Source organism: Anguilla anguilla, chromosome 4 (genome assembly GCF_013347855.1).
Source record: "Anguilla anguilla isolate fAngAng1 chromosome 4, fAngAng1.pri, whole genome shotgun sequence".
Taxonomy (NCBI): Eukaryota; Metazoa; Chordata; class Actinopteri; order Anguilliformes; family Anguillidae; genus Anguilla; species Anguilla anguilla.
In genome coordinates this window covers 44,584,919-44,605,097 of record NC_049204.1, presented here as the reverse complement: position 1 = coordinate 44,605,097, position 20,179 = coordinate 44,584,919, and the positions used below count along the sequence as shown (strand labels likewise).

The window sequence follows — 20,179 nt, the reverse complement described above, 5'->3', positions numbered from 1 at the left end:
GTTGGGTGGAGTGCGTCGTCAGGTATGGTCGAATCCTCCTGATGTTGTGCAGGAGGAATCTGCAGGACCGTGATGTTGCCTTGATGTGCTCCTTGAGGTCCAGTTGGTCATCCAGGACCACCCCCAAGCTCTTGGCAGAGTGAGAGGCAGTCACTGTGGTGCCATCAACCGTGATTGAGAGTTCACGAAGCAAGGAGGTCTTGCACGGGAAGAAGAGCAGCTCAGTTTTGTCGAGGTTGAGCTTCAGATGGTGGCTGGCCATCCAGGTGGAGATGTCAGCCAGGCAGGAAGAGATCTTATCATTGACCTGTGTGGCCGAGGGGGGGGAAAGAAAAGAAGAGTTGTGTGTCATCTGCATAACAATGATAGGAAAAGCCATGTGAATTAATGACTGAACCAAGAGATCTGGTGTATAAGGAGAACAGCAGAGGACCCAGTACAGATCCCTGCGGCACTCCCGTAACAAGTGGATGAGAAGCAGAGGCAGACCCCTTCCAGGTGACCTGGTAGGTCCTATCTGCAAGATAGGAAGCGAACCAAGACAGGGCAGTCCTGGCAATTAAAATCCCAGCCAAGGTGGAGAGGAGTATTTTATGGTTGACCGTGTCAAAAGCTGCAGACAGGTCAAGAAGGACCAGGACAGAGGAGAGGCGTGAGGCTCTTGCAGTGGCAAGTGCCTCCGTCACAGCTAGGAGTGCAGTTTCTGTTGAGTGCCCGGATCGGAAGCCAGACTGGTGAGGGTCTAGCAGGTTGTTCTGATGGAGAAAAGAGGTTAATTGTTTAAGAACTGCTCGTTCAAGGGTTTTGGACAGAAAGGGTAGAAGCGATACGGGTCGATAATTCGTTACATCGGAGGGGTCTAAGTTGGGTTTTTTGAGAAGTGGGGTAACACGAGCCATCTTAAAATCAGAGGGAACATGACCAGAGGAGAGAGAGGAATTAACAATGGAGGACAGATAGGGAAGGAGCTCGCTGGAAATGGACTGGAGAACTTTAGATGGGATGGGGTCAAGTGGACAGGTGGTTGCACGATGAGAGGTGATGAGTTGTAATACATTGGAGTCCTCCAGCATTTCAAAGGAGGTCAGTGTGGCTGTGGGTTTGTCCCGGGGGGTTGGGGGGCTCACTGGATGGGCGAAGGAGTTCCGGATTGTAGCCACCTTTCCTTCAAAAGGCGGCCAGAAAGTCATCTGCGGAGAGGGAAGAGGTAGGTGGGGGTGGAGGAGGAATGAGGAGGGAAGAGAAGGTGGAGAATAGTTTGCGTGGATTAGAGACACATGCACTGATCTTAGATTGGAAAAAAGAGGCTTTCGCAGACGTGAGGGCAGATGTGAAAGTCGCCAGCAGGGTATGGTATGCGGTCAGGTCATCAGAGGATCGGGATTTGCTCCACTTCCTCTCTGCAGCCCGCAGTGATGTTCTGCTGGAGCGTAGTGACTCAGTCAGCCATGGGCAGGGGGGTGAGGAGCGTGCTGGTTTGGAGACAAGAGGACAAAGTGAGTCGAGGGACTGGGAGAGGCAGGAGTTGAGGGTGGAGGTGGCAAGATCAACTGGCAGGTTAGAGAAAGACGCAGGAGGGGGAAGTGTAGACAGAGCAGTGGAGATGAGGGAGGATTGTGACAGAGTAGAGAGATTTCTCCTGAAAGTTACTGTGGGTGAGCTATTGGATGAATTGAGGGGGAGTAAATAGGAGAGGGAGAAAGAAAGAAAGAAGTGGTCCGAGACATGGAGGGGAGTCACTGTAAGTTGGGGAATGGAGCAGCTTCTGGTGAATACAAGGTCTAGTTGGTTACCAGCCTTGTGTGTGGGGGGGAAAGAGGACAGGGATAGGGCGAAAGACTGGAGGAGTGAGGCAACCCTGGACAGTTGGGAGGTTTCTGGTGGTTGAAGTCCCCCAGGAGAATAGCAGGAGTGCCATCCTCAGGGAGGGAGCTCAGGAGAGTGTCCAGCTCGTCCAGAAATGAGCCGAGTGGACCTGGAGGGCGGTACAGAACAATAATGTGAAATTTTGAGGGATGAGTTACAGTAATCGCATGAAATTCAAAGGAGGAGGAAGTAGGGTTAGGACTGGGGAGGACACAGAACTTCCAGGACAAGGAAATGAGCAAACCGGTACCCCCGCCTCGGCCAGAGGCCCTGGGGGTGTGCGAGAAGGAGTATCCCGCAGACAGTGCAGCTGGGGTGGCGGTGTTATCGGGAGTGATCCAGGTTTCTGTGAGAGCCAGGAAGTCAAGAGACTTCGTCTTGGCAAAGGCAGTAATGAAGTCAGCTTTCTAGACAGCTGACTGGCAGTTCCATAATCCACCTGTGACAGTGAATTCCTGAGGTGTGGATAAGGGTGGGTAGATCAGGTTAGATGAATTACGCCTGCGGTGAACAGTCCATTTGGGGCGAGGCAGCGCGCACAAGGGAATGGGGTTTATGAACATGATAAACTGACGACGAGGCTGCCTATGGCAGCCTCCGCTGGAGCTGTAAATACCGGGTGACAATTACGTGCTTGCATTAGCTTCATTAGGGCAGATAAGCACCAGGTGAAGCTACTCGAAATTAGCTCAACAATACCGGGCAATTAAACACCAACCCCCACACACAATTTCACTAACGCCTTTAACTAACTAACAACAGCGAGTCAACTACAGAGATTCTGAGCTAACGCACAACTAAGTTTGCTGACTAGCAACAGTTGGTTTGCTTGGCTGTTCAAGCTGTTCCTTTTACTACACTGCTGACTTTCGATGTCCTCAATGATGAATCATGAGGGAAAAACAAAGAAGCCAAGGAAGGTCTTTTTGTATTGTCCCAGGATGCTCAAATGAGTAGCCTATAATACTGTAGCATTCGGTCCGGCGGAGAAGCAGATTGGTCTCGGTCACACCGGCTTGTGGCCAATCAGCCTAGATGCTTAACGGTGTGTTTCCCACCGCAGTTCAGAGCAGAGACTGAGAGCACACACTGACAGCATTTCTTTATTTTGTTTTTGTTTGCGTGTTTGTCTGAGCACAACAAGGAAGGAAATGGCTGATGAAAAGCAGTGTAGCTGGCAACTGAAAAGTTAGCCAGCTAGGAGCGGCAAGCTGAAAAGCTGTTGTTCCGTTTTACTTTCTTTTGTCTTTGTTGTTTCAGTTCATTGTTTTCCAGAACCCATGAGGGGGAAGAGTGAAAGTGTTTAATTCTGGTGGCAGAGGTGTGTCAGATTTTGGGGCCAAGACCAGAAGCACACACAGAGAGAAAGTTTATTTTGGAGTTTTCGTTTGTCAGAGCACACAAAACAAAAGTAAACCCACCGCTGAAAATCCACCTTTCTTTCTTCAATATTACAGTTTGTAGTGTTAGTTTATTGTTTTTGCCCAGAACCCGTGAGGGGGAAGGATGAAGGTGTTTGTTTATTTGTTTTTGTATTGGAGTGGGTCTGAAATATAGTGAGTGAGTCTCTCTCCATGTGGAAAACGACGGACCCCTCCCGGAACTGCCGCATCTCCCTCCCAGGAGTGTCACACCAGTGTGTGACAAATATCATACAAAACTTAATACTTATCATGCCTAACTGGCTATGTTGTTTCCTCGTGCTAAGTGGCCAGCTACCAGCCGGCCAGCTCATCACTTCTGCTTATAGATCAATGAGTAGTTTTGCCCTTGCACCCAACTACACCATCTGGCTTCAGTCGGTTTGTGGTCTGAAACCCAAATCATCCATGTTCAATAAAGACCCATTTTTCTCTTCCTTTCCACATGAGCCACTCTATTATCTCTGACCTTTCTGCAGAACTATCCCTCACCACAGACAAAGGCAGGAAACTTAGTGACAGTTGTCAATCGCTGCTGGCCAAAGCTGTGAATCATTTAGCCCAAAATAACCAAACCATGGTTTGTAGGTGAACACCTGCATTACCAGCTGGCTACGATGAGGTGTGGGTGTCCCATGTTTCTAAGATGGTTGAATGGTCATTCAGTGCAAGGGGACTCAGCGGTGTGGTCATGCATGGCGGCCATGACATCTGCTGCTTGGCTCCACATGTCTGGCCCCACCCCCTCTGCTGGCTCACTTCCAACAACAGCAGCTATAAAACTTTACATGCACGCAATGCATTTCACAGAGTTCATATACTTTCTGTGGCCTACCCCTTGAAAAACAATTATCTAATATATCAGGGGTTTTCAACCTTTTCTGATCAAGGGACCCCCATTCAGACTCAAAGGCACATGGCAGACCCTCATCATAAGTTAAAAAATGAATTATATAATTAATGTAACCCAGGTAATATATGATTACATGTGTAATTCAGTTGCGACATTGGCATTTACACAGCAATGCAAATGCATGTCCACCCTTCCTGAGGGACTGACTATATAGTGCCCTTCATGGATCTGAAAGAGTATTATAGTAACTGACCATACACCAACCTGGGAGATGTAAAATGGCTATTTCACCTTGAACACTATGTTTTCTGTCTTCAAACCTTTCAGAGAACACCTTAGTTAAAGGTTCAGTATGTAAGTTTTTTGTAGAACACTAGTTCGTATTTGGTTAAATTTCCATCACATCCTGACAAATATCAATAAATTAAAAGGTCGAAGAAAAAAATCTGGTCTCTCTGATTGCCACTCTGAGCCACTCCAAATTTCAACACACCAGAATTTTAACAACCAATCAGGACCACTCTATGCCCTTCTTGCCTGTCAATCATGTTTCACTTTCACAGACAGCACTGCCAAAGCAGACAGTCCAGGCGGGGCTACATAAGAGCAAAGCAGAGATAATGCTAAAGCTAGACCTTGAAACTCCAATGCCACCGTGTCATTTTACGTTTGTAAGCTTCAAAACTATATTTTACACTGAATTTGACATTGAGACATAAAGATCATGAAAGTCAAGACCTAAAGTAGTCGCTATGTGTGACTGGTGACAAATACCAGTAGCTATACTAACAAAACTCTGGTGCTAGCTTGTCATCTTATGTTTAAAACCGTAAAACTATAATTTACATTACATTACATTACAGGCATTTGGCAGATGCTCTTATCCAGAGCGACGTACAACAAAGCGTATAACCATAACCAGGAACAAGTATGACGAAACCCCTAGAGAGAAGTACTGGTCCAAGTGCAGGGAACAACTTGGACCCTGAAGGTTAAACTGATTAACACTAACAACGAGAACGGCAACAACGCAGTCTATGGAAAAAATACAAGTGAATTCCATTTTACACAAAGACATACAGATCATGGAAACCAAAATGTTTTTCAAATGAAACCAGATAAAACCCATTCACTAGTAGCCGTGAAAGCAGCTGAGGTGATTGTATGACTGGTGACAATAAGCTAGCTTTCAAAGTTCTGAAGTTAGCTACCAAATGATGAAAAACTCCGGTACAGCAATCTTACATAAAATTTTTTGGCTGGACTGCAACAGCAGGGCCAGCCCTACAAACGCGAATGCCTGACTGAGTGACTGATGAAGTTACACCATTGGTCGGCTGGAACACGTGTGTTAGGTCCAGCCATATACTAGATTTTGACTTGCTCTTGTTACTCTGAATTTGGCATTAAGACAATCAGATTATGAAAGCCAAGATATTGATCTGCAAAAAAATATGAAACCCTAAAACAGCCACAAATTTTTATTAACATTGATTTATATGAAATTGGCCATAGCAACTTCCAACTGATTATGATGGGTCACATTCCCTCCAGTACTCTGATATCAGGCAGCACGTGTGCATGTGCTTTGAGTGAGGGGCTTTGGAGGGTGAACCTATAACATTTATATCTTATGCTGTAGTGCTTGGATACTAAAATCTGTCCCTTAAATCTAAATTAAAGCCAGCTGCCCATGAAGGCAGCATTTTAAGGCAGCATTTGCCCATCAGTCTTTTTAAAGCATGTCTTGAACACAATTTCACAAGGCCGTCATTGCAAATCGTAATGCTTCTCATTTCATCACTACTCCAACAGGTGCACACGTCTGGGTTTTTCCCTGTCATACACACAGAGATGAGCGTGCTCTACTGGCGTACGTGTGATGGGAGAGCTTTAATTCTGCTCCATGATGCAGGGCAACTAGATCTGGAATGTTTACTGTACAGCACAAAGTGAGAAGAATGAGATGCAAAACAGGTGTAGCACTTAGTGCTTGCTTTGTAAAGGTGTGAATATGAGCGTGCAACTGCAGTACACCTGTGGTTGTAACTGCACCTGCAATACGGGTGTGAATATGAAGGTGTACTTGCTGTACAGGTGTGACTGTGAGGTATACTTGCAATACAGGCATTAGTGTGAGGGGTACCAGATATACAGGTTTGACTGTAACTGTGTACCTGTGGTAGAGGGGTGCATATGAGGGTACACATGATGCAGAGGTACAGTGCCTTCGGAAAGTATTCAGTCCCCTTCACTTTTTCCACATTTTGTTACGTTACAGCCTTATTATAAAATTGATTAAATTCATTTTTGTTCTCATCAATCTATACACAATACCCCATAATGACAAAGCGAAAAGAGGTTTAGAAATTTTTGCAAATTTATTAAAAATAAAAAACTTAAATATCACATTTACATAAGTATTACGACCCTTTACTCAGTACTTTGTCGAGGCACATTTGGCAGCGATTACAGCTTCGAGTCTTCTTGGGTATGACGCTACTAGCTTGGCACACCTGTATTTGGGGTATTTATGCCATTCTTCTCTGCAGATCCTCTCAAGCTCTGTCAGGTTGGATGGGGAGCATTGCTGCACAGATATTTTCAGGTCCGTCCAGAGATGCTCGATCGGGTTCAAGTCCGGGCTCTGGCTGGGCCACTCAAGGAAATTCACAGACTTGTCCCAAAGCCCCTTCTGAGTTGTCTTGGCTGTGTGCTAAGGGTTGTTGTCATGTTGGAAGGTGAACCTTCGCCCAAGTCCTGAGCGCTCTGGCACAGGTTTTCATCAAGGATCTCTCTGTACTTTGCTCCATTCATCTTTAACTCGATCCTGACTAGTCTCCTAGTTCCTGACGCTGAAAAACATCCCCACATCACGATGCTGCCACCATGCTTCACCGTAGGGATGGTAGTAGCCAGGTCATAAGCGGTGCCTGGTTTCGTCCAGACATGACACTTGGCATTGTGGCCAAAGAGTTCAATCTTGGTTTCATCAGACCAGAGAAGCTTGTTTCTCATAGTCTGAGGGCCCTTTAGGTGCCTTTTGGCAAACTCCAGGTTGTCATGTGCCTTTTACTGAGGAGTTGCTTCTGTCTGGCCAATCGACCATAAAGGCCTGATTGGTGGAGTATTGGTTGTCCTTCTGGAAGGTTCTCCCATCTCCACAGAGGAACTCTGGAGCTCTGTCAGAGTGGCCATCGGGTTCTTGGTCACCTCCCTGACCAAGGCCCTTCTCCCCCTAATTGCTCAGTTTGGCCAGGTGGCCAACTCTAAGAAGAGTCCTGGTGGTTCCAAACCCCTTCCAATTAAGAATGATGGAGGCCACTGTGTTCTTCGGGAGTTAAATGCTGCAGAAATTCTTTTGTACCCTTCCCCAGATCTGTACCTCGACACAATCTTGTCTTGGAGGTCTACAGACAATTCCTTTGACTTCATGGCTTGGTTTTTGCTCTGACATGCACTGTCAACTGTGAGACCTTATATAGACAGGTGTGTGCCTTTCCAAATCATGTCCAATCAATTGAATTTACCACAGGTGGACTTCAATCAAGTTGTAGAAACATCTCGAGTATGATCAATGGAAACAGAATGCACCTGAGCTCAATTTTGAGTGTCATAGCAAAGGGTCTGAATACTTATGTAAATGTGATATTTCATTTTTTTTTTTTAAATAAATTTGCAAAAATTTCTAAAAACTTGTTTTCGCTTTGTCAATATGGGGTATTGTGTGTAGATTGATAAGAATAAAAATGAATTTAATCAATTTTAGAATAAGGCTGTAATGTAACAAAATGTGGAAAAAGTGAAGGGGTCTGAATACTTTCCGAAGGCACTGTATGAGTGTGAGATGTACAATCACAGTCACGCCTGTACTGCAGTTATATGTATGAGTGTGAGGTATACCCACCATATATTTGAATCTGTGAGGGTGTACCTGCTGCACAGGTGTGAGGATGTACATGTTGTGCAGGTGTGAATATGAATATATACATGTTGTACATGTGTGAGGGTGTCTCCGCTGTATAGGAGTGAAACGCGGTGAGTCCTAAACATATTGCCTCTAATCACTGCTGTAGTTCGTTAAAACCTGTTGCTAGTGGACTGAATGAACTTAACTCCAAGTCAATTTACAATGATTTTATATTGAATGTGAGCCCGATCATTAATAATTTAAATTATACACCTGCCTCTAATATTCCTGTGCTAATTAATAATAGGCCTTTTAACCATTATACCAATGTACTAGTTGGCAGAAACCCTGATAATTTAATAGCGATTCAGCTGACACAATGAGCTGCATCTGTTCAACATGATACTCCTGTCATTCCTGCTCGCTTAGATAATCCTGTTTTTAAATGCAGAAATGGTCTGGGTCTGTTACATTTAAATATTAGAAGCCTGCAACAGAAACTTTATCATGTTAATATTTTAATTTCCCAGGCTGATCCCGACATTCTTGTCCTCTCAGAAACTTGGCTTAAGAAAACCATAGCCGACTCAGATGTGGCCATAAACGGGTTTAATATCTTTAGGATAGATAAAGCTGGTAGGGGAGGCGGTATAGCGGTTTATGTTAAATCTCGCTTCTCTGTCTCCATCCTAAAGGCTATCTCAGTCCCAAAACATTTTGAATTTATAGTTTTGAATGTGACTGTGGCTTATAATCACTCATTCAACCTGACTGGATTGTATAGACCTCCCTCCGTGCCCACAGACTCCTTAATTAAGATAACAGAGTTACTCTTTCCACATGTCAGTTCAGAAACAATAATCCTGGGTGGCTTTAATCTGGACTGGCATTCAGACATTAACTATTTTAAGGAAATCTGTTGCAATCTTAATATTACCCAGTTGATTTCAGAGCCGACTTGACCTAATCTGAAAAATCCTTCCAAATCTACATTAATTGACCTCATTTTAACAAACAGGCCAGATAAAATTATAGCAAATGGGGTTTTCGACCTCGGGGCTAACGATCATTGCCGCAATGCCTGTATCAGAGATGTGAAGTTGAAAAAGTCTAAATCACGAGTTTTAGTTAAGAGAAATTTCCAACATTTTAATGAACAAGCCTTTCTGCACGATCTCTATTATAGTGAATTACCTTACATTCTAGCTATCCCCGATGCTGATGTGGCATTGGACTTCTTTGTAAATACTTTTAACTCTCTGGCTGATTAAAAAATTTAGAATCAAAGACAGATGTAACCCCTGGTTTTCACACAAACTATCATCTCTGTTTTAGACTTTAGACTTTATTGTCCCCAAGGGGAAATTCCTTTCCACAGCACTGTACCCATCATACAACAGTACATACAACAGCACACAGTAACAGCATACAATGACAGATAACAGTACACACTCAGGCCTGATCAGTGTGGCCTATTGTTCAAGGCGGCTATGGCTGCGGGAATCAGGCTTTTCCTAACATGAGCCCTTCTGCAGCTCAGTGCTCTGTACCTGTACCGGAAGGCAGTAAGGTAAGGTGCTGATTGAGTGGGTGTGTGATGTCCTGTTCTATTGAGGTTGAAATGCATGCAATGGCCTTTTTGTTTAGCTCCACGAGGTTGGATGTGGGGAGACCAATTATCCTGGCAGCGGTGTTGGTTATGCGTGTGAGTTTGGCCTGTTTAGTAACGGATAACAAAGTTAATGTTATGTTAAAAAAGCAGGTGGAACAGTACAGTAGGATGGGCTGAATAATGCTCTGGTACAACAACAGGAGGAGATGGGGGGCAACATAGAGTCCTTTAAGCTTGCGGATGACTGATAGTCTTTGGTGGCTCCTTTTTTGGGTGTCATTAGTGTGCTGGTGGAAGCTGAATCTATTGTCCAGTGTCACTCCAAGGTATTTGAAACTGTCAACTATTTCAACTGTTTGGTTATTGATGAGAATGGGGTGCTGAGGTGAGGGGGGACCAATTATTATTTCCTTTGTCTTGCTGACATTGAGGTGAAGATGGTTATCCTCACACCACTGGGTGAAGTATACAACCGTATTGTGATAGTCTAGAGCAGAGTGGTTGTCTGTGAGTAGGGAAAGAATGGCTGTGTCGTCCAAGTATTTCAGGTAAGTAGTGATGGGTGATGGATTGGTGCAATCATTGGTGTAAAGTGTGTACAGGAATGGGCTCAACACACAACCCTGCAGCGCTCCGGTGTTAGTGGTGAGTGCAGGTGATGTGGTTGTGCCCATCCGCACAGCTTGCCGTCTGTCACTAAGGAAATTGTGCCTGACATGGATCAGACGGGGGGAGTGTTGAGATGGTGTAGCTTCCGGACCATCAGATGCCTTTGGATGGTATAGAGGGTATGCACATGACATCACAGTAAGTGAAAGTCACTGCGGTTACACCCACTGAGTGGCAGAAAGACTACTCAGTGGCAGCATTAGCGTTCAGCTTGAATGCCACGAAAACACAAAAACACATATAAAATTGAAAAGAGCTGTTGTGCGATTGACTGTACAAATAGATTCAACAAGAAATCGGAGCTATCTTTTTACAGACTGTCGAAAGCTAAAGAAAAGAGAAGCAAATTTATCGCAGAAACAACTGGAATCCAGGCACCAAAACGTGGATTTGCGGTTGTCATTTTGTGTCAGGTATGTTGGATTTTTGGGTAAAATCATACCTTAAGTTATGTACTGTATTGACTACTCATCAATTAAATATTTAGCATCTTTCATTTATATTCTGTGTAACTGTAAAGTTTTTGTCAGCATTTATTAAAAAACATTCATGACGATTGAGCCTTGTGTTCTACAAACGAAGGGGGGATGGTTAGATAATTTATATGCTTGGCTAGCTAATACTATCTAACCATCCCCGCTTCGTTTGTAGAACACAAGGCTCAATCGTCATGGATGTTTTTTAATAAATGCTGACAAACTTTACAGTTACACAGAATATAAATGAAAGATGCTAAATATTTAATTGATGAGTAGTCAATACAGTACATAACTTAAGGTATGATTTTACCCAAAAATCCAACATACCTGACACAAACTAACAACCGCAAATCCATGTTTCGGTGCTTGGATTTGAGTTGTTTTTGTGAATTGCAGCGATGCATTTGCTTCTCTTTTCTTTAGCTTTCGGCAGTCTGTAAAAAGATAGCTCCGATTTCTTGTTGAATGTCCATGGACCACTGGTTCTTTGGTAAGCTGTAAGGATCACTGTCAAGTCCAACTGCCTTTAATTTAAGCAGATAATCGTTCATTTTACTCCCGGTTTTGCAGTTTCCTTGATTAAAGGCAGCCATGTCGTAGTATGTTTTGCCACTCAGTCCCGACTGAGGGGGCGTATTCCGGTGGGAAAGTGACGTCAATGCATACCCTCTATTAAAAGCAGAGCTGAAGTCCACAAAGAGGATCCTGACAAAGGTGCCTGAGGAATCCAGGTGCTGGAGGAGGAGGTGCAGCAGGCAGGCCACAGCATCCTCTGTGCCCCTCTTAGCCTTATAGGCAAATTGGAGGGGATCCAGTTGTGGGGCGACAACTGGCATAATGATGTTTAGCAGCAGCTTCTCCAGGCACTTCATTATTATGGATGTAAGGGCAATGGGGCGGTAGTGGTTGAGTTCTGTGGGCCGGGGTTTTTTGGGTATGGGGATTATATGGTAGCAGTTTTCCAGAGGGTAGGTATTGTGGCAGTCTGGTCAGATTTACAGAAGAGTGAATGAAGAATTGGTGAGAGTTCCAGGGCGTAGGTCTTCAACACCCTTGCTGGGATGCCGTCAGGCCCCAGGGCCTTGCCTAGCTTACATGGGCTAAGCTGGTGCCGTACCTCCTCCTCTGTAAAGGGGGCCGGGTCTTCGGGGTCTGGTGGAGGGAGGGCTCAACCATCTTTCACATTCAGCTGAGAAATCGTGAGTATCAAAGCGGGCATAGAATGTATTCAGTTCTCTTGCAAAAAATTCTGGGTCGGTTATTGCACCCAGGTTGGGGTTGGGTTCACACCCAGTTAGGGTTTTCACTTTTTGAAATGCCTGCTTGGTGTTCTTGTTGCCAAATTCAAATTCCAATTTGTCCCTGAATTTCAGTTTCGCCTTAAACACCTCATTTTTAATTATTCGATTTGCAATTTTGAGGCTAGCCCAGTCTTTGAGCCTAAAAGCTTTGTGCTTTTCCTTCAGGCTCTGTTTTATTTGGGGAGTGATCCAAGGTTTGGAGTTGGGATATTTCTTTGTCTTAACTGGAATGGTGCTGTTTATGCAGAAGTTGATGTAATCCGTAATGACAGAAACCCTATCATTCAGATCTCCATCAAAAATACCCCAGTCAGTGCATGCCAAGGAGCCTTGGAGTTGAATAATGGTGTCCTCTGACCACTGTGGGGCGCTGTAACATTGTGGCTTATGACATTTCAGTTTCTGTTTGTACAGCGGAAGTAAACAAATGATATTGTGGTATGCAAGTCCGAGCGGTGGATATGAATGGGCACGGAAGGCATCGGTAATGTTGCCGTAACACATGTCCAAGATGTTTGCCCTTCTGGTGGGAATGTCCACACACTGTTGAAATGATGGTAGCACGCAGTCCAGTCTACAAGTGTTAAAATCTCCCACGATAAACACCGGAGCTCTGGGATACTTAGCCAACACAGAATTAGCATTCTCGGCTACCAGCTCCGCTGCTGCCTTGATGTTTGCGCTGGGGGCAATGTAAACACAGCTGACCACAACAGTTGGAAATTCCCGGGGGAGATAGTAGGGATGCAGGGACATGGTCAGCATCTCCAGGTTGGGCGTACACACCTTACGGTGCACCTTGATGTTGCTACACCACCTGTTATTGATGTAAAGGTAGACGCCGCCACCCTGCATCTTCCCCGATTGTCTCGTTCTGTCAGACCTGATGATCGTGAAATTGTCCAGGCTGACCTCAGCATCGGGGACCAACTCATAAAGCCAGGTCTCGGACAGGGCAATGATGCAAATGTCCCTGTAAGCCCTTTCCACTCGGCACCGGGCGTGTAGCAAGTCCATTTTATTCCGGAGGGAACGGACAATCGACAGGATGAGGGAGGGGAGAGGTGGTTTAAATAGACGCTTCCTTATTCTGCTGCGAATACCTCCACGTCTTCCTCTTTTCCTCGGCCGAAGCTCCGACGGTAGAACCACAGCGGGCTTGATGTTGCACAGCAGCGAGGTCCGGTGTAGCAGGAGTTCATCGCAGCTGTAGGTAAGTAACCTGTTGCTGGTATCAGGATGTAGTGCAAGGCTATCGCAGATCAGCCATAAAATTACGAATAAACTGACAATCCCTTTGTAAAGTCTGATCATGTTCGATCAGCCGAGTGTAACTTACATAAAACACTTAACACTACACGAGAACACTTAGACACAACGTAACGTGAAGTCAAACAGAGTACAGTCTGTGCTGTCGCAGCAGAGTGTGCGCCATCTTGCGCCACAAGTGTCACTCAAGAAATAAAGCATGGGCCCTCACTAGACACTCAGGTGACCCATCCCATTGGCTTGCCTTTAGACAGTTAAGAAATAAATGTACTTCAATAAGGAGAGCCAAATCCCAATTTTACTTTAATGCATTCTCCAGCTCTTATGATAATTCAGCAAAGTTCTGGAAAATTGTAAATTCCACTAAAAATAAAAAATGTATCACGCTGCCTTTTCCTGTCAGCGACAACCAATATAAATTAACTGATCAAAAAGTAATAAGCACAGCCTTTAATCAATATTTTGCCACAGCAGGCCATCTATTTGACAATTTATGCATGGAAGAGAAGGCTCAGAGGCCTTCCTCTCTGGTTGTTGGAGACTCTGTGTTTAATCTAGGGGTTTCTCCTCATTTGACCTTTTCTCCTTGCACTTTTAAAGAAGTAGCTAATGCTCTTTTAACTATGGATATCAAGAAATCAACCGGAGGGGATCATTTAGATCCCTTCTTCCTTAAACTTTCTGCACCTTTTATCACAGAGTATATTGCCCATATTTTTAATCTTCTATTGCCTCTAATAAAATCATCAAAGTCTGGAAAACAGGTCATGTAGTACCGCTGCATAAAGGTGGGGACAAAAGCGACCTCAACAATTACCGCCCTATCGCGAAACTGTCTTGTCTGTCTAAAATTCTAGAATTCTAGAATCCCTTGTAAATACCCAATTAAAGTCATTTCTTCTTAGCCATGATGTGCGGAGCCCTCTCCAATCCGTTTTCAGGGCTAAGCATAGCACTATCTCTACCACCTCCTGAGTCATCAATGACATTGTATCTTGTCCTTGATGATAAACAACATTGTGCAGCTCTTTTATTGACCTGTCCAAGGCCTTTGATACAGTCGATCATTCTTTGCTATTACATAGTTTATCACTTATCGGCCTAGACCCTGCTGCCTGTGAGTGGTTTCAAAACTACCTCTCAGACAGATACCAATGTATAAAGGTGGGTGATATACAATCTGAGTTTTTACACATCACAAAGGGTGTCCCCCAAGGCTAAATACTGGCTCCGATCTTATTCTCCATTTATATTAACGACATTGCCAAGTCTTTAAAAGACTGCAAGGTTCACCTTTATGCAGATGATACTATTATTTATTGTTGTTCACATTCCTTAAAATTGGCTGTCAATAATCTGCAACTTGCATTCGATGCTCTGCAAAATGCACTTGTAAACCTTAAAATTGTATTAAATGCCAATAAGACTAAATGTATGCTGTTTTCCAGAGCCAGAAAAATTGACTTTGACAACTTCCAGATTTACTCTCTAAATGGTACTCTTATTGAGAGAGTCCGCCACTATAAATATTTAGGTAACTGGGTTGATGAAAAACTCACTTTTAAAGTGCACATTGACAACCTAGTTAAAAATCTAAGGATGAAAATTGGCTACCTATTTAGAAACAAAGCCTGCTTTCCCATGTTCACCAGAAAGAGTCGAGTCAATTTTTCTTTCTTCCCTCGATTATGGTGATATAATTTACAGACACCCTGCTGCCACCACCCTTAAGCCTCTAGATGTTGTTTACCATACGGCTCTAAGATTTATTACTGGCGACAACTACGGTACACATCACTGTATTTTATATGAAAAAGTTCGCTGGCCCTCTCTTTACACAAGGAGAGATCAGCATTGGTTTCTATTTATTTATAAAGCCCTTCTGTGTAATCTACCTCTTTATTTATCATCACTTCTGGACTGGAAAAATGGAAATCACTACACTCGCTCTCAGGACTAACACTCCACGTTCCTCAAACTAACTCGGAACTAGGAAAGACTGCTTTTAAATTCTGTGCCCCTCACACCTGTAATGAACTGCAAAAAAGACTTAAATTGAATTCCATTGTATCAATGGGCCATTTTAGATCCCTGATTTCAGATTTGAACCATTTTAATTGATGCTTGTTATTATCTCTTTTATGCTCTTTTATTTCTTTTATTTCTTATGCCTCTTGTAATCTTGGCGCATTGAGAAAGAGGGTTCCTACCCTCAATCGTCACCGAGAATCTTAAATAAAGGATGAATGAATGAATGAATGAATGAGTGCTTGTGAGGGTTTACCTGCTGTACGATGGTGGTGAGCTCCAGACAGAGCTGGATCACATTATTCCTGGTCACAGAATAATCTGTCACAGCTGCAAAGGGAGACCTGAAAAATAAGGAACACCTGAAATTAACCGTTAGATCATTCTTAACCCCCATCTTACACTCTGCAATACATATGCATGTGTGTCTGGAACATGAAAATAAAAACAGACATTGAAAAATTCATTGAAAAAACATGTTATTTTACTGTTCTGTTTAATTTCAGTTTTGTTTCTTTTAATAAGACGGGGAACAATGAACCCCCACTGAAAAGTCGGAGGAGTTGGTCTGCTGGAAAGCAGTCCAGCTACAGAGCGAGGAACTGAAATAGTTGTCTATTTCTATTTTACTTTCTTTTGTCTTTGTTATTTTAGTTTGTTATTTTAGTTAATTGTTTTTTCCCAGAACCCATGAGGGGGAAGGATGAAGATGCCATGTATTTTATTTCATGTTTGTGTGCGTGCGCTGTCTCTCTCCATGCGACAGACAACAGTGTTCTCCAGCACTGCCACAGAGGTCAAGAGAGGCCGGAATCTAGTGAAGAGGTATGGAATTCTGTTCACCTGCCTGGTGAGCCGTGCTGTCCACCTGGAACTGGCTTGTTCATTAGACACCGACTCCTGCATTGCAGCACTAAGAAGGTTCATATGCAGAAGGGGCCAAGTCTCAGAGATTATATCAGACAACGGCACAAACTTTGTGGGAGCTTAGAGGGAACTACGTGAGTCACTTGCCAATCTAGACCACAGCAAGGTCCAGCATACACTGCTAAAAGAGGGGATCAAGTGGACTTTCAACACTCCCACAGGCTTACACCATGGAGGCGCATGGGAGAGATTTAATCGAACCATCAAGAAGGTGCTCTACTGTGTATTGAGACTACAGACCCTGACAGATGAAAGTCTACAGACTGCTCTCTGCGAAGTGGAGGCTATCCTTAATGATCCACGCCTCACTCCTGTATCAGATGTCACAAATGACCTGGAGGCCTTGACGCCAAATCTGCTACAGCTAAAGGTGAAGCCCATCTTGCCGCCAGGACTGTTTAACCCTCTGGGGTCGAGAGCTCCGCCGGCGGAGCTCGACAAGATGAAGTTAACTTTCGTTTCTATTTGGATGATTAACTTCACGTGCTGTTATCATACAGACGCAACAAAAACATTGACAGAAACCTTAGAATCGCGACTTTCCAATGCGCCCATTGGCAAATAATATTAATTGTTTTAAATGTTCCAAATTTGATTAATTAGATCATGTATGCTTCGCTAAACTTTACTCATTACTATGTGAATTTCGCTCAGCAGGAAGTCCGCCCAAATCGCATTCACATGTTAACAACATTATAATTACTCTCCATAGAAGGAGACTAAAGGAGGGGCGATGCGAGATTCATGTGAAAAATGCCAAGTCTGCGAAAGCGGGAAAGAATGTCACAGAGTGTCGCCTAATTCACTTCTTTTGAGGTGAACATTTCGTTTAATTTTGGAAAATGGTCCGTCCGGAAGCCGACACTGATGAAGAGCGGTGTCATTTCGAACAGCGAACTGATCCAGCTGAGGATCAACTTCATGCGTAAGTATATTTCTTATGATCATATTGGTAAATATGTGTACTGTATTGAAACGTATCTGTGTGTTTGTAGGAATATCCAGCAATGTGCGCGTTTGTAAATTCCCACACTACGAACGATTCGAACTATTGCATCTCAAAATTATAGGCTAGGCTCTCTGCGTCTGGTTGTGTTAGAAGTATCAGGTAGACTGTACGTTTTTCGATCATATTCGTAATAAATAGCTCATGCCTGGTGTGTAGTGGCGTGGCTAGGATTCTAAAACTGATGTCCTTGCACAATCGATATTAGCATACTCTAAGTAAGTTCGGGAAATAGCAATAAAATAACCACTTAGCTAAACAAACCTAGCCTAGTTCAGATTGAGGCATTGTTATTAATGAGTTGCATGTAGTTTAGTTGGAATATCAGTGTTTATTTAGTTAAGCTAATGTTTTTTCGTTGATGGCTTGTATTATTTGTAAATGTGTGCTGTATTACATTCTCTGTGTGTTTGTAGGAATATTCACTAATATGCGCGCTTGTAAATTCCCACACTACGAATGATTCTAACCATTACTTCTCAAAATTATAGGCTACCTCTCTGCGTCTGGTTGTGTTTGTTTGGTTCTTTGTTTGTATATGATGTCACATTTCAGAAATTTTGTTTTCATTAGTTAGTGGTTTGTCCCTTTTTTGTAAAGCACATTTAATTTTCACCTGTTGAAGGAAATGTGCTATATAAATAAAGTTTGATTTGATTTCACATTTCCTAACAATTTTGTTTTTATTATATTTGCAGAGATGTTGATCAGGAAACACGGCCTAGTTCACCACTAGCTAAGAGGCCAGGCAGACGTTGCAAGAGTACACCAGTCTCATCTCATCTTCCATGCAGTTTACTTCAATAAATGTTCTAAAATCAAAAGATGTCTTTGTTTCTGTCTTCTAAATGGCTCACTGAGTCTTTGTCTTAGTGGTGGGGAGGCATGCGGCCAGTTGTGAATAGCCTACTTAGCTGGCAGGTATTCCTACCCAATGCATATTCATTACAGAAAGGCCATTTGCCCTCCCATTCTCACCTGGTGTTGAAAAATAGTAGTCACAACACTAACTTTTAGCAATTTATTTTATATTTCTAATTGGATTTGCTAAAATATTTTGTCATCTTTTGATACCCAAGACCTTGAAGAACACATTTCAGTGACCAAAAGTCTTATTCACAATTGTTTAGTGTGTTTTATTACAACATTCCTGTGCATGTTCAAAACTACTGTTTACAGTTTGTGTGTTTTTAGAGCAGTTTACAATCCACACATTATTATGACCTACTTACTGCTGCCATATTGTTGTAGCTGAGTTTGTGCTGAAAACAAAAGATATGAAACACTTGGGAATCACTGTATATAAAGTTGATGAAATTTACACAAATGTCAGAGCATCGCACAATCACCAGTGTGCCTCATTTTACCCTTAGACCCCAGAGAGTTAAGAAGGAAGACTCCTACACTAGAAGCAGCTGGAGACAGGTCCAGTATCTGGCTGATCTTTTTTGGAAGCGATGGGCTAGAGAATATCTCCCACTGATGCAGGAAAGACAGAAGTGGAACCAAGTCAGGAAGACATAGTTCTCAATGTGGATGACACAGCCCCCCAGAACTCCTGGCTCATGGGAAGGATTGAGGAGATCCTGCCCAACAGCAGAGGGCATGTACGCCACATCAGAGTTAAAACAAAGAACAACATCTTGGAAAGACCTATCAGCAAACTATGCCTGCTGCAAGAGGCATCCTAGTGACCTTTCAACTCTGACAAACCCCCTAGCTTTTAAGCTTTATCAGAGCCATTTGCATTATTTTGACATACTTCGTTCTTTATGATGGCCTACCTTTTGAATTTACACATAGTAAATTCACATTCTGAACCTTGGAATAGAGACTAGAACAGTTTTTCTCCTGGCTCTTTTTTTTTTGTTAGTACTGTCAGTATCTGGCAATAGGGGCCGGTATGTTAGAGCCATTTCTCAGTTTATTTTTTAATCACACCTAGTGGAGATTAAATAGAGGACCATGTGAGACCTAGTGCAGGTCAGGCTAATTAAGCGACAGGTGCAGCGCTGGCAAAAAAAGAAGGCAGAAGGATTTTTATTTTCAACCGTATACATTCAGTATCTTACCTGACGACTCCTTATTTTGATATCTATGTTAGTATCTTATATTTAGAACCACTCACAGTAAAGGGCGATTTGATTTTGTTTTGATTTAAGTATGGAAAAGGTCTATTTTTGTTCATTTGAGTGTATGTGAGGGAGAGAGAGCACAGGTTTTCATTTCATTTATAACACACACACACATCATCTCCTCATCTCCATCATCTACGCCTCTACGTTGAAACTACAAAACTGTGAGTAACATGAATTTATACGCGTTGGAGCTCGCCCTATACTGGCGTTGAAGTGGCTCGGAAAAAAACTTTTAGAATAGCCACTACAGCCCTCCTTATAAGTGGTCATCCATTTATGATGCCAAAATCATGTTTACTTAAACTTTTCTTTGTTTATATTGGCTATTTGTTTTTTGGGACACAGTGACATTGTTTGAAACATTGGAAGGAATATCCTGACATTTATTCAGCAATAGTTTCCGAATATCGTTGATTATCATACGTAGTCGTTGGGGGATTTGAGTGATGGGACATTCTGTGGTGAATCGAAGGACACCTGCAATAGGTGAATATGAATACATTCATATATGACATTCAGAACTTGCATAGGGTGTGAGGGAGTTGGAGTTTTGGGAGACCAACCGCGACTGAACAGGGGGTTCTTTAAGCTATTAACCAGAGGTAAAATAGCCACAAAGTCTCAAGAGACAAGGGAAAGGAAAACAATACTCCTTAGGGAGAGTATCCCAAAGAAAAGCTCTACACAACCCACGTACTGG

The 20,179-nt window shown here is 43.1% G+C and overlaps 1 protein-coding gene across 8 annotated transcripts in view; it reads right to left on the bottom strand.

Moving 5' to 3' along the window:
- cnksr2a (connector enhancer of kinase suppressor of Ras 2a) overlaps positions 1-20,179 on the bottom strand; it is a 357,881-nt gene that overhangs the window by 262,489 nt on the left and 75,213 nt on the right. For 6 of the 8 annotated variants that reach the window (XR_004764907.1, XM_035414896.1, XM_035414899.1 and 3 more), the window contains exon 4: positions 15,665-15,770. Coding sequence is in view for 7 of the 8 variants with exons in the window: in XM_035414896.1 (XP_035270787.1) it covers positions 15,665-15,770 (106 nt within the window). In the remaining variant the exon portion in view is untranslated. The remainder of the gene's footprint in view (positions 1-15,664; positions 15,771-20,179) is intronic. The other 2 variants (XM_035414893.1, XM_035414898.1) reach the window with 1 other exon arrangement.